Source organism: Cnephaeus nilssonii, assembly GCF_951640355.1.
Source record: "Cnephaeus nilssonii genome assembly, chromosome: 1".
Taxonomy (NCBI): domain Eukaryota; kingdom Metazoa; phylum Chordata; class Mammalia; order Chiroptera; family Vespertilionidae; genus Cnephaeus; species Cnephaeus nilssonii.
In genome coordinates, this window is record NC_137072.1 from 16,532,511 (window position 1) to 16,559,137 (window position 26,627).

The 26,627-nt window shown below is 41.8% G+C and overlaps 1 protein-coding gene across 1 annotated transcript in view; it reads left to right on the plus strand.

Moving 5' to 3' along the window:
* The first annotated feature begins 1,487 nt into the window (after window positions 1-1,487).
* SEC23A (SEC23 homolog A, COPII coat complex component) overlaps window positions 1,488-26,627 on the plus strand; it is a 70,762-nt gene continuing 45,622 nt past the window's right edge. Inside the window, exons 1-9 of the mRNA XM_079771008.1 lie at window positions 1,488-1,642; window positions 10,581-10,822; window positions 12,744-12,801; window positions 13,007-13,093; window positions 13,969-14,205; window positions 16,306-16,385; window positions 17,615-17,759; window positions 19,737-19,895; window positions 24,258-24,373. Of these exons, the coding sequence (XP_079627134.1) occupies window positions 10,602-10,822; window positions 12,744-12,801; window positions 13,007-13,093; window positions 13,969-14,205; window positions 16,306-16,385; window positions 17,615-17,759; window positions 19,737-19,895; window positions 24,258-24,373 (1,103 nt within the window). The 5' untranslated portion in view covers window positions 1,488-1,642; window positions 10,581-10,601. The remainder of the gene's footprint in view (window positions 1,643-10,580; window positions 10,823-12,743; window positions 12,802-13,006; window positions 13,094-13,968; window positions 14,206-16,305; window positions 16,386-17,614; window positions 17,760-19,736; window positions 19,896-24,257; window positions 24,374-26,627) is intronic.

The window sequence follows — 26,627 nt, forward strand, 5'->3', positions numbered from 1 at the left end:
ACAGCCAAACAGCAGAATGACCATCTGGATAATCTTCTGGACCAGTGGTCGGCAAACTCATTAGTCAACAGAGCCAAATATCAACAGTACAACGATTGAAATTTCTTTTGAGAGCCAAAGTTTTTAAACTTATACTTCTTCTAATGCCACTTCTTCAAAACAGACTCACCCAGTCCGTGGTATTTTGTGGAAGAGCCACATGCAAGGGGCCAAAGAGCCGCATGTGGCTCATGAGCCACAGTTTGCCGACCACGGTTCTGGATGAAGCCAGGGCTGTGAGAGCCTAGGCAGTCACCATGGCTACCAGGGCAGAGCCCCTTGCAAGAATTTTGTGCATCGGGCCTCTAGTCAATAATAAAGATTTAATGAAAATATAGAAGAAATAAATGGTTAATACAAAGATCTTGAAAGATGGTACTGTACTATGAGCATTGCAAAAAGAAAACGGAAAAATAATGCAATAGTGATGATTTATGTCACTATTTTATCATCTTTGATAATTCCATCATTCTTCCATTTTCTTATTCTTTTAGTTTTTTTTAAAGCATAGTTTGGAATAATTTTGGTGAGTAATGATGAAATAATGCCAATGATAAAGAAGTAGTAGAATGTTTCCAGATATAGGAAAAATAAGATCACTAAAGTTTCATGATGAATCCTAGACTTACGAGAAAGAATCCAATGGACCTATATGGTAATTGCAAATAGAACAAGCTGAATTCTATTTTTTAAATAAATTTTCTCTTTGTTCTTAGAAGACATTTAAGAAAAAAATAACTCATGAAATATCAGTTCTTACAAGAAGACCAAAAGGCTTTCTCTGTGGTCAACAGATCCGAGGCTTTGTTCCAAATATTATTTGGTGCTGGTCAGACACTCATTGCCCTGAGTGCTTAATGCTTAAGGTATCGGCCTGCAGGGGAGGAGGCAAGTGAGGCAGGGTGCTGGATAAGGCCAGTTTGAACCCACTGTCTCCGTTTCCCCATTCCACTTACCAAGGAATTTTCCCAGTTTCTTACTATCCTGCCTCCAAAGAACAACTTCTCACTCTGTTTAAGGGGAAATGTTTGCGGCCTAGGAATCAACCAGGGCCCTAGAGGGCAGGATGCCCTAGAGGAGGGTTTCCATTTCTCTTCAGGACCAGAGGAGTCTGAGTGGCAACGGAAGTTCCCACCTTTCTCGCAGCCCCAGGGAGGGGGGGAAAAGGCGCTCCCCTGGGCAGCGCACTCGCAGTTCCGGCTCCATCCGGTGAGGGCCCCACCCACGCGCCTCCGGTTGGTTAGTTTCCTTCGCTCCGCCCCTCCGGCTCCGTCCCTGCCCCTTCCTCAACGCTCCTTCTAGTCCCGCCCACTCCGCAGAAGATTCCGACCCCGTCCAGGTTCTCCCCTTGAGGCTTCCGGCCTGTCGCCCCGCCCCTAGGCTCAAGTCCCGCCCCCTTCCTCACGCACGCCCCGCCCCCTCCCCTTGACGTGGCAGAGGCGGCACCAGCCATGTTGGCCCAGCAGAGTTCTGCGCGGCGGCCGGGGGCGGGGCGGCGCGGGTCCTGATCGCACTGCCACGGCTGCTTCTGCCCGGCGCCGAGGACTGATTTTCGTCAGGCGGAGGCTGCGGCGGGCGCGGATCTCGTAGAGAGGACACTGTGGTAAGGAGTCACTCGAGGGCTGCCTCCGGGGACTGGCTCTCTGTGGGAAGCGGGGGAGGGGCGGCGGGGAGGGCGCCTCGCGGGCGGGCGGGCGGGCCGGGGTCTCTCGGGTGGTGCCCGCTCTGCCCTCTCAGTGCCTGGGGAAGGGCGAGGCACGCCAGTCCGGCGGGGCAGCCTTGAACCCTGAACCTGTCACCCTCTCCCCCACCACCTTCTGCTTCGTTCTTTCCGGGTTTGGGGGCCCGGCTCCCGCACCCAGCGCCCCTGGATCAGGTGTCGGGAGTCGAGTGAGAAAAGGCTTCTGGCCCCGCACCCCGGCCCCGCCTCCCCAGCTACCTGCCTTCCCCACCGCAGGCCGTCACCGCTTCTGAGCACTTGGACTTCTTGGTCCATTTCTTGCCAGATCTGAAGTGCCCTAGACTTTGAACCGAGGTGACTTCGTCACCCGTAGTTTGGCCTTGGGAGTTAAAGGGGGAAAAGGAGAAAAGTCAGATCAAACTGATGCCTTAGGGCTTGATTACAAATAAGAGTCCACTTTCCAGAATGGGCCTGTCTTACTGCCCTAGTGTTTTCCCTTTTTGATGGGAAAGGAAAAGTCATAGGAAACTTACATGTAACCACTGCAGTGTGTTTGTCGAATTAATGTGTCCAGGTGAGCTTCCTCGACCTACACCCTCAAAGACAAATTAACTTGGTTAAAAAAAGTTTTATATTTAAATATCGATATAAATATAAATAAATGTTAAGTTTCCTCCTTGTCTTTCCCACCATTTTTAATTGACTGAAAATTTAAAGTTGGAAAGGGCCTTGTAGTTGTAGCCCAAATCGCTTATCTTATTGATGAAAAATTGAGGATCCAAGAGGTTAAGCTATTTGTCTAATATAAAGCTAGTCATCGGAAGTAGCTGAGAATACTTCATTGAGGATCTTACAACTGAAAAGTAGGAGGCACATTAAATTTTCAGTTAAATACATCTGATATTGGGAGGAATTCAATTTTGCTTGCAAGTTAGGATGTTTGTCACTTAGTTATCTATAAAATGGTTAATATGGGAATATTGAAAAACTATCATACGTGAAGCCTTAAAAAGTACTGTGGATACATGTTTGATATGCTAGGTTAAAGTCATATACTACTTTGTTTCTTTGCTTTAGTTATACCATGAGAAATTATTTAACTAAAGTAATTCCCACTGATTATACATTGTGCTGAAAAATGAGACATTTGTTTAGAATGGTCTTTTGTGTTTTGTACCATTTAATAAACGTATAGTGACTAATATGTTAAGTCTGCATGCTAATATAGTGTCTGAGTCATATTCATTTGGTTTTATGCTTTTATGCAAACATTAGGGGAGAGAGTGCTTATCAAATCATGCCATTTTATAAACGATAAGCCTCAGAGCCTTTCTCTGCTAGGCTCCCTGATTGAATTAATGTCCTAATGGCAGTGGTTCTCAGGACCCTTTATTCTTAAACACTAGAGGTCCAGTGCACGAAATTCGTGCACTGGGTGTGTGTGTGTGGGGGTGTCCCTCAGCCCAGCCTGCACCCTTTCCAATCTGGGACCCCTCGAGGGATGTCCGACTGCCCGTTTAGGCCCGATTCAGGTTTGATTGGGTCTAAACGGGCAGTTGGACATCCCTCTCACAATCCAGGACTGCTGGCTCCCAACTGCTCTCCTGCCTGCCTTCCTGATTGTCCCTAACCACTTCTGCCTGTCAGCCTGATCACCCCCTAACCACTCCCCTGCCAGCCTGATTGATGCCTAACTGCCCTCCCCTGCAGGCCTGGTCCCCCCTAACTGCCCTCCCTTGCAGGCCTGGTCCCCCCTAACTGCCCTCCCCTGCAGGCCTGGTCCCCCCCAACTGCTCTCCCCTGCAGGCCTGGGTCCCCCCACAACTGCCCTTCCCTGCAGGCCCGGTCACCCCCAACTTCCCTCCTCTGCCGGCCTGGTCACCCCTAACTGCCCTCCCCTGCAGGTTTGATCGCCCCCAACTGCCATCCTTTGCAGGCCTAGTCCCTCCCAACTGCCCTCTCCTGCCATCCATCTTGTGTCCACATGGGGGCAGGATCTTTGACCATATCGGGGCAGCCATCTTGTGTGTTGGAGTGATAGTCAATCTGCATATTACTCTTTTATTAGGTAGTATAGAGCAGTGGTCAGCAAATTGCAGCTCGCGAGCCATATGCATCTCTTTGGCCCCTTGAGTATGTGGCTCGCGAGCCGCAGTTTTCCGACCACTGCTTTAGGGCAATGATTTGGGTAATACCATAGAGCAGTGGTCGGCAAACGATGGCTCGTGATCCACAAACTCAAGGGGCCAAAGAGATGCATGTGGCTCGTGAGCCGCAGTTTGCCGACCACTGGGATAGAGACCTGGTGCATGGGTGGGGGCCAGCTGGTTTGCCCTGAAGGGTGTCCCGGATCAGGGTGGGGGTTCCCTTGGGGCGTGGGGCGTCCTGAGTGAGGGGCTTGTGGTGGTTTGCAGGCTGGCCACACCCCCCGGCGACCCAAGTGGAGGCTCTGGTATCTGGGATTTATATATGTTCTACAATTGAAACTTTGTAGCCTTGAGCAGAGCCAAGTCTTCTGCTCGCTCCATGGCGGCAGCCATTTCTGTTGGGATTTATTTATCTTCTATAATTGAAACTTTGTAGCATTGAGTGGAGGCCTAGGCCGGCAAGGTTAGGCGGAACGCTTGGCTTCCTCCATTGCCGGGGAAACCCAAGCCTCCCTCCTGCTCCCTGTGGCCACAGCCATCTTGGTTGGGTTTATTTGCATATTCGCTCCTGATTGGCTTGTGGGCGTGGCTTGTGGATGTAGTGGAAGTACGGTCAATTTGCATATTACTCTTTTATTAGATAGGATTGTTGAGAATCCCATACAGAAACAAAAATCCACCTGGCTTAATAAAAGACATATCTACTTCTGTATTGAGTCTATTGTGATACATTGCTTTGGTTGAATTACATGAAGGAAATCTGGCTCATAAGTATATAGCTGGAGAAAGGCGGGTTATTTTCATAGTTTTTTTCATATAATTTTGCATACTTACCAAAAATGAACAGTTTTTAAAAAAATACATATTTTTATTGATTTCAAAGAGGAAGGGAGAGGGAGAGAGAGATAGAAACATCAATGATGACAGAGAATCATTGATTGGCTGCCTCCTGCATGCCCCCCACTGGGGATCAAACCCACAACCTGGGCATGTGCCCTTGACTGGAATCAATCCCTGTCCCCTTTAGTCCGCAGGCCCACGCTGTATCCACTGAGCCAAACCAGCTAGGGGGAAAAAAGTGAACAGTTTTAATTAAGACATCAATGGTTAATTGCAGTGTGGAGTCTGAAACCTTAGAAGTAAACATTTTGTACTCCTTTGCATTAAAACCCTTGGTCTATCCTGCACTTTGAATGGATCATTTACTCATGCACAATTTTATATCATGACTTCATCATTTTGTTATCACCCTTTGGGGTTCTTGGGTTTCCCAAGATGAAAACAGAGGAAACCCCAGAGAATTTCCAGATAGATTTAAGGTTATACTCCAGCACAATGGAGGCAGCACAGAGGAAAGAAAGGTCCTCTGAACTGGCTGGGGGATGGCACTGCTTGGCTGCTTTTATAAGCTGGGAATAAAGGGAGCTTGAGTGAAAAATCGGGCTTATGAAGGTTCCAGAGAGTAGAAATTTCTGTGTTGGGTTCCTTGGCAACAGTCTCCCCCAAATGCACTATGAGGGCAAGATTATAGTGTTGTTCATTATTGTCACCCCAGAAAGGTCCTATAGCAGCCAAACCTTGATCAACTGCATATGTGGAACAGTGGTTTAGACATTTTCTGGCCATCTGGTATATTTCCATTCCCGGGGCCCATCTCCCTATACTATCTCAACTTGGAGACACTGCTTCATGAAGAATGTATATCTTCCAAATGTTGACATTTTATTATATTATCCTATACTAGAGGCCCGGTGCACGAAATTTGTGCATGGGCAGGGAGGGGGTGTCGCTCAGCCCAGCTTGTATCCTCTCCAATCCGGGTGGGATGGGGCCTAAACCGGCAGTCGGACATCCTTCTCGCAATCTGGGACCACTGGCTCTTATCTGCTCGCCTGCCTGCCTCTCTGATCACCCCTAACCTCTCTACCTGCTTGCCTGGTTGCCTCCTAACTGCCCTTCTGCTGGCCTGGTCGCCCCTAACTCCCCCCCCCCTTGCTGGCCTGGTTGCCCTCTACCTGCCCCCCTGCCGGCCTGGTTGCCCCCTAACTGCTCCCCTGCCAGCCTGCCTGGTCACCCCTAACCACTCTACCTGCCTGCCTGATCACTCCTAACTGCCCTCCCCTGCTGGCCTGGTTGCCCCCAACTGCCCTTTCCTGCAGACCTGGTCCACCCCAACTACCTTCCCTTGCAGGCCTGGTCCCCCCCCCAACTGCCCTCCCCTGCAGGCCTGATCGCCCCCAACTGCCCTCCCTTGCAGGCCTGGTCCCCCCCAACTGCCCTCCCCTGCTGGCCTGATTGCCCACAACTCCCCTCCCCTGCTGGCCATCTTGTGGCAGCCATCTTGTGTCCACATGGGTCGGCCATCTTTGACCGAATGGGGCAGCCATCTTGTATGTTAGAGTGACAGTCAATTTGCATATTAGGCTTTTATTATATAGGATAGTATAAAAATATATATTAAAACTTTAATCCTCACTTGAGGAGTTAGGATATTTTTTCCATTGAATTTTAGAGAGAGTGAAAGGGAGGGGGTGGGGGAAAGAGAGAAAGAGAGAGAGAGAGAGAGAGAGAGAGAGAGAGAGAGAGAGAGAGAGAGGAGAGAAAGAGATTGATTGGTTGTCTTCTGATCCCACCCCAACCAGTGCTGGGGATTGAACTTGCAACCGAGGTACATGGAGGTACCATGTCTGGCTTGACTGGGAATTGAGCCCGAGACCCTTTATTCCACAGGCTGACACTCTAACCAGTGAGCAAAACTGGCCAGGGCTATACAACATATTTTTAAAAATCACATTGATATCACCAGAAAAATCTTTACATATTAGGAAACTGTGAAGCTGATGGTAGTGGATACAAGTTTTCCAATATTTTAATATTTGTTTGAAAGCTCATATTTTATCACTGGCAATAAATACTGTCAATTGTTTTCTAGGTGACAGGCTTATTTCATTAGTTTTGAGAAAATGTATGACAAATACCTAAGCACTAATAATGTACCATTCTTGGAAAATTGAGGAAGAAGTCACTTAAAACATTTTTTTGTGTGTGTGTGTTTTGTGTTTCAGATGAACAACCCTGATTGGTCTGGTATATTTTAGTGGATATTTTAATGCTTTTTGATGATGCATTTTAGATACATCTTAGGTTATAGATTTAATTAAGTAATGAACAGAAAACTACATTTGCTTTATTTTCTGTAGATATAATAGGAGGGATTGCATAGTCCTAGAATTTATGTTTACATCTGTAGCATGGAAACTGTTGCTAAACACTGGATTTCTCTCCCAGAGGAGATTGTTTCTCCTACTGTGGCCTGTGTTAGAAAGGTTGGCACGTTCTAACTCCCCTTTGACTATCTCAGGCCTTTGTTTTACCATTATCTTTCAACAATTGCTTTTTCTTGAGAGTTCATATCATCCTTCTCAAAGCTATCTCCTATATAAAATGTACCTCCAAAATAATTTTTTTCTAAATATATTTAGTTATCTTAGAATTTCTCTTTTTTCTTTATCATCCTTTGTAAAACCCATGGTTGCTCTTGTTTAACAGAAGATTCTGTTCTTGTCTCTCAGATTCTGATAGGAGGAAATACTGTTTAATTTAATTTATTTTTTTATTTTTTTCATTTTTTTATTAAGGTATTATATGTGTTAATTTTAATTTTATTATTAATTGAGGTATAATTGGCATCTTATTTCCTTTAAAGTAGAGGAAGCTCTTAGCTGCTTAAGATACTTATATTTGTTAAGCTTCACTTTCTGTAATTTGTATTATCAAAATTTATTTGAAAATGTTTCTAAAATTAAAATTATATAATACTTTTATTTTATAAATATATTTTATTGATTTTTTTACAGTGAGGAAGGGAGAAGGATAGAGAGTTAGAAACATTGATGAGAGAGAGAAACATCGATCAGCTGCCTCCTGCACACCCCTCACTGGGGATGTGCCTGCAATCAAAGTACATGCCCTTGACTGGAATCAAACCTGGGGCCATCTAGTCCGCAGGCTGATGCTCTATCCACTGAGGCAAACCAGTTAGGGCTATAATATACTTTTATTGAATTATATTTTTTCTCCCCTCACTTATATTTGAGAATCAGTTCCTCATTGTTCTTAGCAACTTCAATATCCATGTTGGCTCTTTTTCTTTTTTAATATTTTTTTTATTGATTTCTTTCTATCACTAACCACTGTTGCAGTTTGAGAACATGAGATAGAATTGTTGCCTAGGTAGGAAAGCTGACTTCTTAGATAAGCAGTTAGAGAGTAACAAGGTGGAGATATAGCTTGATTTTGTCCCCTAATCAGGATGGCTTTTTTCTTATCTGTGAAGCTCTTTATTTGACCTTCAATTCTTCATTTTTTCTTTTTGCTTTTCTGGTTTGGTGTGTTTTGCTTCTTTGTATTTCAAATCTTTGACTTGATTCTTGGGATCCTCTAGTCTGCTTTTGGGTCTCTGTATATTATGCTTTATTTCAGTCAGTGCATGGTTAATTTCTAGTTGGTCCTTTTTCATATCCTCGAGGGTCTCACTAATTTATCGGCCTTTTCTAGGAAATTTTTGAAAAACCTTATAAGTGTGGTTTTGAACTCTATATCCAGTAGTTTGCTTTCCTCCATTTCTGTCATTTGTGACCTGTTTCTTTGTCTCCGCATTTTGGCTGCTTCCCTGTGTTGATAGAGTGGCTTTGTGTGCTAGGTGTCCTATAGGGCCTGATAGCTTTGCTGGGTAGAGTAATCTTGGTTGTAGGTTCTTGCTATTCATCACTTTGAATATTTCTTGCCACTCCCATCTGGCCTGCATAGTTTCTGTGGAGAAATCAGCTGACAATTGTATGGGTGCTCCCTTGTAGGTAACTAACTGTTTTTCTCTTGCTGCTTTTAATATTCTCTCTTTGTCTTTTGCTCTTGGCATTTTAATTATGATGTGTCTTGGTGCGGTCCTCTTTGGATTCCTTTTGTTTGGGGTTCTGTGTGCTTCCTGGACTTGTAAGTCTATTTCTTTCACCAGGTGGGGGAAGTTTTCTGTCATTATTTCTTCAAATAGGTTTTCAGTATCTTGCTCTCTCTCTTCTTCTGGCACCCCCATAATTCAGATGTTGGTACGCTTGAAGTTGTTCCAGAGGCTCCTTACAGTATCTTCATATTTTTGGATTGTTTTTTTCTTTTTGCTTTTCTGGTTTGGTGTGTTTTGCTTCTTTGTATTTCAAATCTTTGACTTGATTCTTGGGATCCTCTAGTCTGCTTTTGGGTCTCTGTATATTATGCTTTATTTCAGTCAGTGCATGGTTAATTTCTAGTTGGTCCTTTTTCATATCCTCGAGGGTCTCACTAATTTATCAGCCTTTTCTAGGAAATTTTTGAAAAACCTTATAACTGTGGTTTTGAACTCTATATCCAGTAGTTTGCTTTCCTCCATTTCTGTCATTTGTGACCTGTTTCTTTGTCTCCGCATTTTGGCTGCTTCCCTGTGTTGATAGAGTGGCTTTGTGTGCTAGGTGTCCTATAGGGCCCACTGGCTCAGCTTCCCTAATTACCTGAGGTGGACACTCTTGGTGCACCCCTTTGTGGGCTGTGTGCACAGTCTTGTAGTTAAGCCTTGATTGTTGTTGGTGTCACTAGGAGGAATTGAGCTCCAGGCCAATTGGCTGTGAGGATCAGTTGTGTCTACGCTAGGAGAACTTCTGTGCTGGAGACACCCTTATGAGACAAGACTTGCTTCAGTGGGGCTTTGGTGCTCACTGAGTCTGCCCCCTGAGTGGGTCACTTATGGATCTGAGGAGTTGTAATCTGGCTGATCCCCACTCTGACCCCTGGGTACACTGGCTCTTGGCTCTCCAAGGAGGTGCTAATTTAGCCTCTGCCTGAGGCCACCCAGCAGGAGCTATGGAGAGATCTGCAGATTCCTCTTGTTTGTTTGGGTTTTGGAGGTGCCCAGATTAGGCCCAGCTGTGAAGTAACATAAGCTGCTCGTGGCCTTGGCCTTTTTTTGGATGTTCTGAGGCCCAGCTGTGAAGCAATGCAAGCTGCTGTGGGGCCTTAGGACTTCTTTTGGATGTTCTGGGTCTTACTGACTCAGCTGCAGTTTGTTAGGTAAGTTTAGAATTCAAAAGGACCAGGCCATTCATATGCAAAAGCCTCTGCGCTCAGCTTGGATGGGATGGAGTCTCAGGGCGGAGCAAACTGCATTGGCTTCGTGGGGCAGGATCTCAGGGCGGAGCAAACAGCAGTGGCTTCCAGTCAGCCCTGCCCTAAGAGGCCCCTGGGTCTCTGTGTACTGCGGTAATCACTGCAACCACCTTTGAGAGAAATCCACCCTGCAGTTTCGCCTGCTGCCAGACAGTCCAGTTTCTCTCCGTATGAGTCTGGGTCCCCAGAGTCTCATCCGGAACTGGAGTTCAGAGCAGTCGGGAGCTCTTGTCTCCCTCCCAATTGAGAAAGCCAGCTGCATACTCAGTTGCCAGCCCTCTCTGCACGCGTGCCGTCGTACCTCTGCACTTCCGCAGCTCCAGTGAGTCTGTGTGCTTTCCTTCTAGTTGTAGAATTTTCACTCAGCCAGCCTTCCTGTGGTTCTGGATGATGTCCGTTTTGTCTTTTAGTTGTAGTTTTGAAATTGTTGTGTGGGGCAGCAGTTCAGGTGTTTACCAATGCCGCCATCTTGGTTTCTCTAGGAGGAAAGTCTCTGAGAATATCTTTTAATTCTTTTACAGAAATAAGACTCAAGCTCCACAATGACAACCTATTTGGAATTCATACAACAAAATGAAGAACGAGATGGAGTACGATTTAGTTGGAATGTCTGGCCATCAAGTCGGCTGGAAGCTACAAGAATGGTTGTTCCAGTAGCAGCCCTATTTACACCACTAAAGGAGAGACCTGATTTACCGCCTATTCAATATGAACCTGTTTTGTGTAGTAGGACCACTTGCCGTGCAGTTTTGAATCCTTTATGGTAATTAATATATATGGAAAAAACATATATGGCAGTATGATTTAGAAATGTAGTTTCTTTCTCACTCATTTATATAAAATAGTCTTTGTTTATAGTTATTTTATTTTTCAAATGATGATAGTCAAATCCAAAGAGCTATAAGATTTTATTTTATTTTTAAAATATATTTTTATTTATTTCAGAGAGGAAGAACAGGGAGAGTGAGATAGAAACATCAATGATGGGAGAGAATCATTGATCAGCTGCCTCCTGCATGCCCCACACTTGGGATCGAGCCCACAACCCAGGCATGTCCCCTGACCAGGACTCAAACTGTGACCTCCTGGCTTATAGGTCAACGCTCAACCACTGAGGAACACTGGCTGGGCTCATCTACTTTATAGCTTACCCCCTTTCTGACTTAAAATAAAAAAAAGTAGGTATGTATGTATTTTAGAGATGAGGATAGGAAGAGGGGGAGAGAGAGAAAGAGAGAGATAGATTTGTTCTTCCACTTATTTATGCATTCATTGGTTGATTCTTATATGTGCCCTGATCAGGACTGAACCCCCAACCTTGGTGTATCAGACGATACTCTAACCAACTGAACTACCTGGCCAGGGCCCCTCTTTCTGATTTTTGAATATACCAAACTTATTTCTACCTTGGAACTTGTGTAATAGTTATGTAGTCTGCTTGGATTGCTCTACCCCCAGATTTTCCTGTGACAGGTTCCTTTTCACTTAGGTTATATTTCAGTTGTTTAAGAAGGCCTTCCTTTAAGGTAGTACTCACAAACACATTCTCACATCCTGCTTTGTTTTCATTAATTTTTATTATTACTGTCTAAAAGTATCGTCTGTTTAGCCCTGGCCAGTGTGGCACAGTTGGTTGGGTGTTATTCTGTGCACTAAAAGGTTGTCCACTCAATTTTCAATCCGGGCACATGCCTGGGTTGCAGGCTCAATCCCCAGCAGGAGGTGTGGCAGAAGCCTAGATGTTTCTCACATTTATGTTTCTCTTTCTCTTTTCTTTTTCCCTTCCTCTTTCTCTCAAAAATCAATTAAAATATATATATTTTTAAAAAGTGCTCTGACAGCCCTAATCGGTTTGGATCAGTGGATAGAACGTCGGCCTGCAGACTCAAGGTTCGATTCCAATCAAGGGCATGTAGTTTGGTTGCGGGCACATCCCCAGTAGGGGGTATGCAGGAGACAGCTGATTGATGTTTCTCTCATTGATGTTTCTAATTCTCTATCCCTCTCCCTTCCTCTCTGTAAAAAAATCAATAAAATATATTTTAAAAAATTGATCTTCTTTAAAAAAAAAAAGTGCCCTTACAGTGTGGCTTAGTGATTGAGCATTGACCTATGAACCAGGAGGTGGGGCATATGCCAGGTTTCGGCTTGATCCCCAGTGTGGAGCATGCAGGAGGCAGAAGATCAGTGATTCTCTTTCATCATTGATGTTTCTGTCTCTCCCTCTTCCTTTCTGTCCTTCCTCTCTAAAAATAAACAAACAAACAAAAAATATCTTCTATGCTTATGTATCTACTTGTCTATTGTCTGTCTTTTCTAGAATATAAACTCTGAGACCAGGGACCTTGACTGTCTTGTTCACTATCACTATCACTTGGAAAAATAGCTGGTACATGTTAAGCATTCAATAAATACATTTTTAATTTTTCTACATCTGAGTAGTCATCTTAATTTCATTAATATTTACTATACACTAAAAGTTATAGTATATTTATTTATAAGTAAACTTGTATATGTTAAAAGTATGAATTAGATATTGGTAGCATTTAAAAATAGATGGCTTTTGAAGATCACTGACTATATTTGAATGCATTCAGATTTTAGAAAGAAATTAATTTTATTGATATTATGATTCTTGTAAAATAGAACTGAAATATGAGCTGTTGTATCTTTTCTTAAAACAGTCAAGTGGATTATCGAGCAAAACTCTGGGCTTGCAACTTTTGTTATCAAAGAAATCAGGTAAGAAAATCCCCATTACAGATGTTAATGCTGTGATACTGGTCTAAATATGTATACTTAAAAAGAAAGATGAAATTGTCATATGATGAAAATACTGATTTTTTCATTATTATATGATCAGGAAATATTTATCTTTAGTTTAAAATTTCATTACTCTTTCTGACAAATAATTTGTTAAATATTTTTGTTTCTTTTGTATTTGTAGTTTCCACCTACTTATGCTGGTATATCTGAACTGAATCAGCCTGCTGAACTTTTACCTCAGTTTTCTAGCATTGAATATGTAGTTCTGGTAAGAACATAAGAGTAAATCTTTAATGAAGTTTTAAATATCTAATAATTTATACCAAAATAGTTGTTAAATGGAGATGACTTAAAAGGCGGCATTCTTGATTTTCACATTGAATTGATGGAGCATTTCAAAGATAAGACTTCTTAGTCATTTTAAGCAAGGTAATATTCTCTTTTGTAGTTATTTGATGGGTGGCCAGGATATTGGATGGAATGGTGTGCTTTGCTATACTGAGCAAATCATTAAACACTAAAGTATCACTCTTGCTTAGTTTACAAATATTTAGTCAATCTGATGCTGGAGGCTAGTTAATGAAATTATTCTTGTTTTGGTTCTTCCTAGGAAAATTAGTTTTTCTTCCCTCTCTGAATAGCTTTACTTAGTTGTTTCTGTATTTAAGAGTGAAAATGATAATAGCCTTTATGAATATTGTAGAGAAAGCAGAATATGGTTCACTTGAGCCAGTCAGTAATGTGTTCAACCTGGCTAGTGTCCAGTTCTCTCACAATCTAATTCAGGTTTAGGCAATTATTTTATAAATTCACTACATGTTTTTAAGCTTTAGAGTTACTATTTTTTTAATTTTAATAGGAGTAAATACTTGTTATAAGATATTAAACCTCATGCAGTTAAATAAAATTGAGAATGTTTCCTCTATGTAACTGTAAATACTTTTTTTTTACAGTGAATAATTTTTCACTTGATGATATGTCTTGGATGTCTCTCCATGCATATATAACCTGTTTCATTTTTGAAATGGCTTTATTAGGGCTCCATTGTATGAATGTACTGTTGATTATTCTTATATATTGCACTGAAGTGTTAATACTTTTAAAACAACTTTTTTTTTTTCTGATGGCAATGTGTTTTAACAGCGTGGCCCTCAGATGCCTTTGATATTCCTCTATGTGGTTGATACTTGCATGGAAGATGAAGATTTACAAGCTCTGAAGGAATCTATGCAGATGTCATTAAGTCTTTTACCACCTACAGCCTTGGTTGGACTTATTACTTTTGGGAGAATGGTGCAGGTTCATGAACTTGGATGTGAGGGCATTTCAAAAAGTTATGTCTTCAGAGGAACAAAAGATCTGTCTGCCAAACAACTGCAGGTAAACAGCAGCCTATCTGTGAGCATCATTCTAGATATGTCTGAAAAAGCTTCTGGATGTAAGTTTCTAGAAATATTTTTATTGTAATTGACTAATATAATTGTATTGTAACAAAGGCTTTACATTTAGTGTTGGCATCAGTTTTCTTTTATTTGCCTTACATTTTTATCATACAGATCAAAGATCTTTCACTTTTAATGGCATCTTTAACATTTAGAGTAAAACCAAGTATTTTACTAGAGATTTGAAGGCCTTATAGAAGTGTCATACTGAAGACAAGCAAAAGCAACTGCAGAATATTAGCTTTTGTTTCTTGACATCTATCACTTAGGAACTAAACACTTTTACTATGTTTGGCAAAAGGAGACAATTTAAGGTGTTAGAATTTTTAATATAAGAACTATAGGTATATGTATTTCTTTTATGCTAGGACGACATTTTTATCTTCTGGGCAAAATGAAGCTTTCAAGGCCAGGGAGTTATGTGTAGCATACTAGGATCATCTGGGATATTTTTCAAAAGATTTTTTTTTTTGCCCAGAGATTTTGATAGATCATGAGAAAGTGAGTGAATATGTGCTTGTATTGGGAAGTGGTTGGAAGGTAGATTGCTCATGTAAGTATTCAAAAACTTTCTAAGAGGTTCTAATACAATCCCCAGTTGAGAATAGTTACCCTAAAAGATAAGCCTGGCCTAAAGTAGACAGGCCTGAAATCAGACTTTGGAGGCATCCAGGTAGCTCACAATGAAAAAGGAAAAATTTTGAGGATGACTCTTATTTGGAACTCGGCAGACTGGGGTAGTGGTGCTATAGTTAATGAGATAGAAAATCCTGGAGGAATTTAATTTGCAGGTTTGGATGGGGAGGATAGTGAATAGTGAATAAGGTAGTGCATAAAATTTGAGGACATGGAGAAAATTAGAGTATGTGTTCTTTCCTGAGGTTTGTTGTTGAAGGTAAGGAAGGTGATAGTGTGGATGTTTGAGAGAGAGAGAGAGAACTGAGTTAAAGTGGTTTTGTTTAGGAGGGACAAAGGTTTTGTTTAGGAGAGACATTTGAATGTGTTTATACACAGAAGGGAAAGAGACTAAAGCGGGTGGGTGAAAGCAGGGCGAGATGAGGAGAGTGAGGTTTCAGAAGACATGGTAGGGATTCTTTCAGGAGCATAGGAAGTAGAGTACCTTACATGAGACAAGAGAGTAAGCGGGCAAGTTATAACCTTTCTGTGCCTTATTTTTTTCAATTGTAAAAGGGAGATAAGAACAGTAATTACCTTACGGGGTGGTCATGAGAATGAAATGGATTGTGCCTTTATGTATTTGTTGTTATTTTTAAATTGTTAATTTAAAGTGTGACTTAATGTTAGTTCTGAGTATAGAGTATATTTTACTTAAGTTATATAATACATATGTAACACAAAACTGCCTTTTTGCAACAGGCTATAAATTCTTATAATTTTTTTTCTCCTCCATTGAAATGTTCTTATCTTTTATCATTAACCATCAAGTTGAAAAGAGTCTGGTCTTAGCCCTAGCCACATAGCTCGGTTGGTAGAGCACCCCATACACCAAGGATGTGGGTTCGATCCCCAGTCAGGGCACACACAAGAATCAACCAATGAATGCATAAATAAGTGGGAACAACAAATCCATGTTTCTCTCTCTCTTCCCCTTTCTCCACCCTTCTTTTCTGTGTCCAGCCCCACTGTTTCTCCTGGGCACACTTACCAACTCCACCATTGTAATGACGGAATGGCACACTGCTTCTTTAAGGTGACATCCTTCAGATACTTGGTGGCTTTTCGAATATGCATGTCCTGATCGCCTGGGCAGTTTTACAAGTGTTCTTAAAGTGAACATGGAGATTTGAGCCTCTTGATTTTTATGATTTCGTGGGGTTTTCTGGGTCGAGTGAATAGCAAACCATTTTCAGAGGTCACCTATGGCCGCTTTGGGCTAGACATTTTGATTTCTGAGGAAAGAGACTTGTTCTTTATTTTTGGGTTCCCAATACCTAACATAGAACCTTGCACATGGTAAATTGTTGAGACATCTTTTAGGAGTAATGATATGGATATCACAGAAATAATCTCTTTACAGGAAATGCTGGGGCTCTCTAAAGTACCCGTTACTCAAGCAACACGTGGTCCTCAGGTACAGCAGCCACCTCCTTCTAATAGGTAATAATTAAATATGACAAAGAGAATTTGACAATTCATCCAGCTATTTTAAGCATCCCTTACCCTTAACTTGAACATAGACATTCAATGATACTATTAAATATTTTTTGGAATATAAGTAGATTGCATTATATTCTATATATAATTATAGAATATACTAACTGCATTATTATATTTTTAAAAGAGTTGAGACAGAATTCCATCATTACTAGTAAAATGGCTGGTTTCTTATCATTATAATGTAAGGATTTACTATTGTTTTGATATATTCCTGAGTTTCTGTTTTTCAGTTTGGAAAAACGGAATTTTGTGGTTGAGGGCGGGCAAAAAAACTATAGCCTCAAAAGCTTTTCATTTTGCCTTCTTAGCTTTAGAGGTAGCTTTTCCCCCTAAACTCTCAAATCCGAGGAGGTATTACTAAAATTGAGTTGACATCTCTTCTCATAACTATTTCAATAACCTTAATACTTACTAGATTGGTAAATGAAAGATATAGTCCTGAAGTAATATTTGGCTTGACTGTTTCATTTATAGCAGTTGTACTCAAAAGTGTGGTTCCTGGACCAGTAGTGTCAGCATCAACTGGGAACTTGTTTGAAATGCAGATTGCTGGGCCCACCCCAGATTTTCTGAAACAACTCTGTGTGTGTGTGTGTTTAATTAAATATATTTTATTGATTTTCTTACAGAGAGGAAGGGAGAGGGAGAGAGAAACATCAATCAGCTGCCTCCTGCACACCCCTTACTGGGGATGTGCCCGCAACCAAGGTACATGCCCTTGACTGGAATCGAACCTGGGACCCTTGAGTCCACAGGCCGACGCTCTGTACACTAAGCCAAACCGGTTAGGGCACAACTCTGTGTGTTAAAACAGCAATGTGTGTTAAAACAAGCCCTTCTACCGCTTCTGATGTACATAATAGTTTTGAGAACCATTGGTGTATCCTGTATTCAAATTCTTTTTCTGTGTTTTTAAGAAAATGGATGGCCCTGGATGGTGTGGCTCAGTTGGTTGGAGCATTATCCCATATACCAGAAGGTCTCTGGTTTGATTCCCTAGGGCACATGCCTAGGTTGTGAGTTCAGTCCCCGTTTGGGGCACAGAGACAACCAATAGATGTTTCTCTCTCTCCCTCTTTCTCTCTAAAATAAAAAAATAAAAAATGGATAGTTTGTTTCTTAAACACTCACCCACAAATAAATGGCTTTTTTAAAATTTTATTTTGCAGGTTCTTGCAGCCAGTACAGAAAATAGACATGAATCTCACAGATCTTCTGGGGGAATTGCAGCGAGACCCTTGGCCTGTACCACAGGGAAAGAGACCTTTGCGTTCTTCTGGGGTGGCACTTTCCATAGCTGTAGGACTACTTGAGGTAGTGACAATAGCTTCATTTTGCAATGTAAATGTATTTGTGTATGGGATGATATGTACAAGGTAATGTTGAGTGAAATAAATGAGGTCATAGTTGAGCGAGTATATGATTTTATTTAAAGTTTGATCTGCACTGTATCCTTTTGTGTATAAAGAGGCTTCTGGAAGGATGGTCACTAAATGTTAACAGTGGTAGGATAAGGGCCATTTTACTTTTAAGTAGAGTTTGAAATTTTTACGCTACATCGCTTAGGGAAGAGTTATTTTAAAATGTTTTTTAAAAATTTGAAATGCTATCAAATTTACAGAAAAGTTGCAAAGCATTTCCCCCTTGAATTATTTGAGATTAAGTTGCTGATATGATGTTCCCTATCCATTGAATACTTTGGTTGTATTTCCTGTAAACCAGGATATTCTCCTATATAAATAACAACAGTACAACTATTCAAATCAGAATATTAACACTGATAAATTACTATCATGTAATTCTCAGACCTCATTCAAGTTTTGCTGATTATTCCAGTAATTGCTTTCATTAGAAGGATTTAGTTCAAAGGCATACATTTAGTGGTTAAGTCTGTTTTGTGTCCTTCAGTCTGGAACAGTTCTTTAGCTTTTCCTTGTCTTTCATGACTTTGACACTTTGGAAGATTCAGACCAGTTATTCTATGAATGTCTCTCAACTTAGGTTTGTTTTGATGTATCCTCACAATTGGATTCAGGTCTTACATATATCACAGAAGTAATGCTTTATTCTTGTTGCATTCTATCAGGTGGCACATGATTTTTATTTGTCCCATCACCGATGATAATCACTTTGATCACTCATTAAGGTTGTATCTCCTAGGTTTCTCCACTATAAAATTATTATTTCCCCTCTCTTTGTAATTAGTCAATATTAGATGGTGAGGAGCTTTGAAACCATGCAAATATTCCCTTACTCACCAGACTTTCAATTTATTCATTTGTTTATTAATGTCACTACGTAGTCATGGTTTCCTATTTTATATAGTGAATTATATTCTGTTACTATCATTATTCTTTTAACTTTCTACTTTGAGATAATTCTAAACATATGGAAAAGTTATGAGAAAGATTCAAAGATTAGTTGAACTTTTATCAAATGGTAATATTTTATTACATTTGTTTTACCTTTCTCTCTCGATAGTTATATGTCTCTCTCTGTATATGTCTATTTATATGTCACACACATGTAAATTTTAGAAAACTATTTGGAAGTCAGTTACAAACATGATGCCCCTTTACTTTTAAATACTTCAGTGTGTATTTCTTAATTACAGAAATAATTTTTTTAACTGCAGTTCAGTTAACAAAATCAGGAAATTAACATTGATATAACATAATTTTTTTAATTTATAAACTCAATTCACATTTCACTAGTTACTCCAATAATACCCTTTATAGCAAAAGAAAATTATGGAACATGCATTACATTCAGTTGATATGTCTCTTTATTGTCCTTTATTCTGTAATAGTTCTTCAGTTTTTCTTGTGTTTCATGACATTGATATTTTTTAAGAGTATAGACTTATTCTGTAGAATAAGTCTAAATTTGGGTTTTTCTGATCTTTCCTCATGAGTAGATTTAGGTTATACCCTTTTCCCGGAATGTTACAGAACTGATTTGTGTTCTTAGTACAGCACATCAGGAGGCTCATAATACTGACTTGTTTTACTATTGCTGATGGTAGTTAGCTTTGATCACTTGGTTAAGGTGGTTTCTGCCAGGTTTTATTTTAAAATTAGGAAGGCACTATTATTTAGAAGAAGGTTTTAAAAGGAAGGTATTCAAACAAACATCTTGTTTTTAAATTTCATTTTAAACATTTGATTATTTTATTTATTGAAAAATGTATGATAGCCTGTTTTCTAGAAAGACTATCACAGTTTATTATCAGAAATGTACATTCATATATTTTCCTTTAAACTCTTTTGATGAGTCACTTTTATCTGATAGTGTACTTTTCCCAACACTGGTGCCCGTATCATGATGTTCATTGGTGGTCCAGCCACTCAGGGGCCAGGAATGGTGGTCGGAGATGAATTGAAGACACCTATAAGATCATGGCATGACATTGAAAAAGACAATGCCAAATATGTTAAAAAGGGAACTAAGGTAATTTTGTTTTTTATTCTTTTTGCCTTATTAGAAAAATTTATTTGATAAAAGAGGAAGAGTATGTGTGCGGGGAATGGGGGAAAGGACACATGTGTAATACCTTAATAAAAAGAAACAACTAAAAAAAGAGGAAGAGTACAAATATTTTATGATAAATCTGATATTGTGAAATTTGATACTGTAATTACTGTTCAGAATTGAGAAATAGTCTCTTTCTTGATAACTTATGTTATAATAATTCTAGTTTTAAATGTTTAAAAATTTAATAGTATGCACCAATAGGTATCTCTTCAAAGATTACTCCTGAGAGAAACTCTGCATGTGTGGCTTTCTTTTTGTTTTGAGAGAGAGAAACATCAGTATGAAATCAAGACATTGATAGGCTGCTTCCTGCATCCCTCCTACCAGGGATCCAGCTTGCTACCCGGGCATGTGTCCTGACCAAGAATTGAACCAGCAACCTTTTGGTGCACAGGGCAACACCCAGTCGACTGAGCTACATCTATGTGCCTTTTTTAATATTCATGTTAAGGAATGTCTCTCCCTTCAGGAAAAATTTCTTGCATTTAAAAATTTTTTATTTCCAAGAGGCTGTACTTTAGATATGTATATTTTTCGTGGCTTGAACAGTCTATCATTTTTTTGTGATTTATTTTCTGTTCATGTAACTTTAGTTTTACTTGTATATGTGCCAGTACATTTTTCACTAATGTTGATTTTTTGACTCCCTTGTAATGGTTTTGCTTGTTAATGTTCCCTTTTTATTATTTACTAGAAGCCCAGTGCATGAAATTTGTGCACTCTGTAGGGTAGTCCCTCAGCCCAGCCTGCACCCTCTCACAGTCTGGGAGTCCTCAGGGGATGTCCGACTGCCGCAGAGGTGGAAGAGGCTCCTGCCACTGCTGCTGCTCTTGCCAGCTGTGAGCCTGGCTTCTGGCTGAGCTGCGTTCCCCCTGTAGGAGCGCACTGATCACCAGGGGGCAGCTCTTGCGTTGAGCGTCTGCCCCCTGGTGGTCAGTGCATGTCATAGCGACTGGTAGACTGTCTGTCCCCTGGTGGTCAGTGTTCGTCATAGCAAGCGGTTGAGCGCCCTTAGCATATCATTAGCATATTACGTTTTGATTGGTTGAACGGACAACTGGACAACCGGACACATAGCATATTAGGCTCTTATTATATAGGATTTATTTATTTATTTATTTAATTATTTATTTATTCACCTAAGGATATGTATTTTTCATTAATTTGTAGAGAGTATGGAATGGGGACAGGGAGGAAGAGAGAGAGAGAGAAACATTGATGTGAAAGAGACACATCAGTTGGTTGTCTCCTGACAGGGGCTAGGGATCAAACCTGCAACCCAGGTATGTGTCCTTAATCAGAATTGATCCCTTGACTCTTCTGTGCATGGGCTGACACTCTAACTACTTAGTAACTGGCCAGGGCTTCCCTTTAAAAAAAATTCTCTAGAGTTTATAATTTTAATTTAAGTTGTACTATATTATATCATACTAGAGGCCTGGTGCACAAAATTCATGCACCGGGTGGGGGGGGTGTCCTTCAGCCCAGCCTGCACCCTTTCCAATCTGGGACCCCTCGAGGGATGTCTGACTGCCTGTTTAGGCCTGATCCTAAACGGGCAGTCGGACATCCCTTTCACAGTCCAGGACTGTTGGCTCCCAAATGCTTGCCTGCCTGCCTTCCTGATTGCCCCCAACTGCTTCTGCCTGCCAGCCTGATCACCCCCTAACCACTCCCCTGCAGGCCTGGTCACCCCTAGCTGCTCTCCCCTGCAGCCTGGGTCCCTCCCAACTGTCCTTCCCTGTAGGCCCAACTTCCCTCCTCTGCCAGCTTGGTCACCCCTAACTGCCCTCCCCTGCAGGCTTGATCACCCCCAACTGCCCTCCTTTGCAGGCCTGGTCCCTTCCAACTGCCCTCCCCTGCTGGCCTGATCGCCCACAACTGCCCTCCCTTGCAGACCTGGTCCCTCCCAACTGCCCTCCCCTGCTGGCCATCTTGTGTCCACATGGGGGCAGCCATCTTGTGTGTTGGAGTGATGGTCAATCTGCATATTACTCTTTTGTTAGATAGGATAGAGGCCTGGTGCACAGGTGGGGGCCGGCTGGTTTGCCCTGAAGGGTGTCCCGGATCAGGGTGGGGGTTCCCTTGGGGTGTGGGGTGGCCTGGATGAGGAGCCTGTGGTGGTTTGCAGGTTGGCCACACACCCTGGCGACCCAAGTGGAGGCCCTGGTATCTGGGGTTTATTTATCTTCTATAATTGAAACTTTGTAGCCTGGAGCAGAGCCAAGCCTCCTGCTTGCTCCGTGGCGGCCGCCATTTTTGTTTGGATTTATGTATCTTCTATCATTGAAACTTTGTAGCCTTGAGTGGAGGCCTAGGCCGGCAAGGGCAGGTGGAAAGCTTGGCTTCCTCCATTGCCGGGGAAACCCAAGCCTCCCTCCTGCTCTCTCTGGCGGTAGCCATCTTGGTTGGGTTTATTTGCATATTTACTCCTGATTGGCTGGTGGGCATGGCTTGTGGGTGTAGTGGAGTGATGGTTAATTTGCATATTACTCTTTTGTTAGATAGGATGTCCTTTTGGTAGTCATTATTTACCATATATATTTTTTATTTTTTTAATGTTTTTATTGATTTTAGAATTAGAGGAAGAGAGAGGATAGAGAGATAGAAACATCGAGGAGAGAGAAACCTCATCAATTGGCTGCCTCCTGCACACCCCCCACTGGGGATCAAGCCCGAAACCTGGGCATGTCCCCTGACTTGGAATTGAACCAGTGACCTCTTGGTTCATGGGTAGATGCTCAACCACTATCCCACACTGGTCAGGGTATTTATCATGTAATTTTAAGTGTATTTAATAACAAATAATTTTTGTCACTATAAATGCTTTTTTCCCTGCCATTTAATTTTTCTTTTGTGCTTGGAATTTTTCTTAGAACTTCAAAAAATGTTTTATGTTTGTTTATCTTACTGCTTTTTTATTGTCTATTTTGATGTTTTTGTTACTTGGGTGTGGATTTAACCAGGAAAAAGAGTTCTGTGCTGTTCTACAATTTTTATGTATAAAGAGTAAATTGGCTGAAACCGGTTTGGCTCAGTGGATAGAGCATCAGCCTGCGGACTGAAAGGTCCCAGGTTCGATTCCGGTCAAGGGCATGTACCTTGGTTGTGGGCACATCCCCAGTAGGGGGTGTGCAGGAGGCAGCTGATTGATGTTTCTCTCTCATCGATGTTTCTAACTCTCTCCCTTCCTCTCTGTAAAAAAATTAAAAAAAAAAGAATAAATTGTTCAGTGTGCCTTTCTTTAAGTTTAGCCTAATTTAGGAGTTTACAGTGTCCTCCCTTATTTGTGGTTTCACATTCTGCAATTTCAGTTACCTATGGACAGCTACAGTCCGAAAATATTAAATGGAAAATTCCAGAATAAAGAATTCATAAATTTCACATTGCTTACTTCTGTTGGGACAGAATAATCTCTGAACATGATTAATCCCTTTTCCCAGTGAATTCACACGGTAGATGTTACCTGCCCAGTAGTCACTTAGTAACCATTTCTGTCATGGTAGCCTAGTTCTTGTGTTCAAATCTGTCACTATCCTAGTTCTTGTGTTCAACTTTTACTTAATAATGGCCTCAAAGTGAAAGAGTAGTTGTGATGGCAATTTGAATATGCCGAAGAGAAGCAATAAAATGCTTTCTTTAATTGAAAAGGAATGTTTGTATAGGAAAAAACATAGCACATATAAGGTTCAGCAATATCCATGGTTTCAGGAATCCACTGGAGGTCTTGGAACATGGATAAGCAGAGACCACTGTATTTAGAAAGAATGGCTTTAAAAAATATATATTTTTATTGATAGTAGAGAGAGAGGAAAAGTTAGGCAGGGAGAGAGGGAGAGAGAGAGTGTGTGTGTGTGTGAAAGAGAGAAACATCGACGTGAGAGAAAAACATTGATCAGTTGCTTCCTGTACATACCCTGACCAGGGATGGAATTCCCAACCTGGGTATATGCCCTGACCAGGAACTGAACCAGCAACCTTCTGCCCTGACTGGGAATTGAACAGGTGACCTTCTGGAGCATGGGACAACATTCAACCAACTGAATCAACTGAGCCAACTGGGCAGAATGGCTTTTAAAGAAGAATGTGAAAGTAGCATATTTATAGAAGTTATTATATTATTTTATAACACATTACAATTAAGTTATAACACATTGCATTAAAATTATTGTGGATTTTTGTTTTAGTATTTCTTAGATTATTTTTATTAATGGGGAAAAGAATTATAGGATGATTAGCTTATATATTAATGTTATGTGATTAAAAAATCTTTTGTAGCATTTTGAAGCATTGGCTAATCGAGCTGCCACGACTGGTCACGTTATTGATATTTATGCATGCGCATTAGATCAGACAGGTCTCCTGGAGATGAAATGCTGTCCCAACCTTACTGGGTATGTATTTAAATTTTTATAATTTTTGTAGTTATCTATACTAAGCATAGAGAAATATGCAAATTATCCATTACAGCATCATGTCACTACCGGATCAGCAGGCTGTGTCCCTGCCCTCTGCTCAGGTAGCTGCAAGCCCCCCTGGAGTAGGATATGATACTATAGGAGGGGACAAGAAAGGAGAGGGAGAGGAAGGCAGGCCTGCATGCAGACAGGCCGAGAGGAGAAACAGAAATCCAGAAAGGGAACAAGAAAAGTATGCAGGAATGGAAAAGGGAAGGAAACACGGGGCTGCACGCGGGAGGGGGTGGCAACCACGGTGCGGGGGGGGGGCGGAGCAGGTGCGCCTGGCGAGGGGCGGGGTGCAGGCAGCACAAAGTGGGGAGCCCCACCCAGAGGCGAGAGGAGGGTGGTGGCAGCCGTTGGCAGGGAGGCGCCCACAGTCCGAGAAGGAGTGGATGTCAGTTCAAGGCCTTCTCGGTGGAGGCGCTCCTGCTTCGCGGCAGCAGCGCCCAGGCTGCATGGGCCTTGGCCACCCTTGCTGGGCCAGGCATCCCAGGCAGGGAATGGGAGCAGGACAGTGGCGGGGAGGCCAGAGAAGGGGGGCGGCAAACACCTGGCCTGGGGCTGAGCCCTGGCCTGGAGGTTAACGTGCCCCTCTCCCCCAACAGAAGCTTTAAGAAGGGAGGGAAGGAGGGAAGAACTTTATAAAGGAGTCAGTAGAGAGCAAAGTTAAAGAAGGAAAGAGGATGTATGAGTGAACTGTAGGAGCTATAATGAAAATCAAGTATGTGTACTGGGGACAGATTTTATTTTATTTATTTATTTTTTTAAAATATATTTTGTTGATTTTTTACAGAGAGGAAGGGAGAGGGACAGAGAGCTGGAAACATCGATGAGAGAGAAACATCGACTAGCTGCCTCCTGCACACCCCCTACCGGGGATGTGCCCGCAAACAAGGCACAGGCCCTTGACTGGAATCGAACCCGGGACCCTTGAGTCCGCAGGCTGATGCTCTGCCCACTGAGCTAAACCGGTTAGGGCTGTATCCCCCTTTTTATATAAATAGAAAATCTACACATCTTCCCCCCACTTTTCACTTCTGTATTAGAAATTGTTCTATAGCAGTGTATGACTCCAATGTGTGGATGTGCCATATTTTATTCAACTTGTCTCTTAATAAATGGAAATCTGGATTGTTTCCAATATTCTATTATTACAAAAAGTGCTTCAGTGAATAGCCTTATGTATATACTTTGCTTTTTTATTTTTTCCAGAATATTTGTGGGATAGATTTCTAATAGTGGGATGGCTGGGTTAAAGAGAAACTACACATCACATGTAATTTTGTTAGATATTGTCAAGTTCTTCTGCATTGGGATTGCACACTTTTTATTCCATCAGCAATGTATGAGACTGCCTGTTTTTCCACAGCATTTTCAACAGAATATGTTGTCAAACTGTAATTTTTGCTGATTATCGAAGAATCTTGGAATAGTTTTTGACAGTTATTGTTTCTTAAAACTTTAAAAAGTTAAAATAGGTACATGCTTACTGAAAAAAAGGATTAACAATACATACTATCTAATAAAGAGGGAATATGCTAATTGACCATCACACCCTCACAAAGATGGCAGCACCCACAGCCAATGAGGGAATATGCTAATTGACTGCCACATCCTCAAGATGGCGTTGTCCACTCCCCTTAGCCCCGCTGGGGCGGCAGGTATGCAGCATGGCCGGGACTGCCCCCAGGCGGGTCAAGCCGCTCCATGCGCCTGCCTCCAGAGTCCCCCAGTCCCCTCAACCTCCAGCCACCCAGGGCCGGCCCGAGGCGCAGGCAAGCCTTGGATGGCAGCTGCCAAGCTTCCCAGGGCCACCCAAGGCTCAGGTTATCAGGGTTGGCCGAGGCTTGTGCTGCCGGCAGTGGTAGCAGCAGAGGTGTGATGGGGGCATCGCCTTCCCCTGATCGCCAGGTCACCTCCCGCCTCTGAGGGCTCCCATACTGTGAGAGGGGGCAGGCCAGGCTGAGGGACCCCCCTCCAGTGCATGAATGTTTCACGCACCGGGCCTTTAGTTAGTACATAAAATGAAAATGGTTCCTCAATGTCCTACTCTCATTCATCGGGTATAACACAAACTTTTATATGACACACAGAGGGACAATTTTGCATATATAGACATACACACATATATATCTATTTATTATTAAGAATGAGAATGCAGACTGTAAATAGTCAGGTATCTTCACCA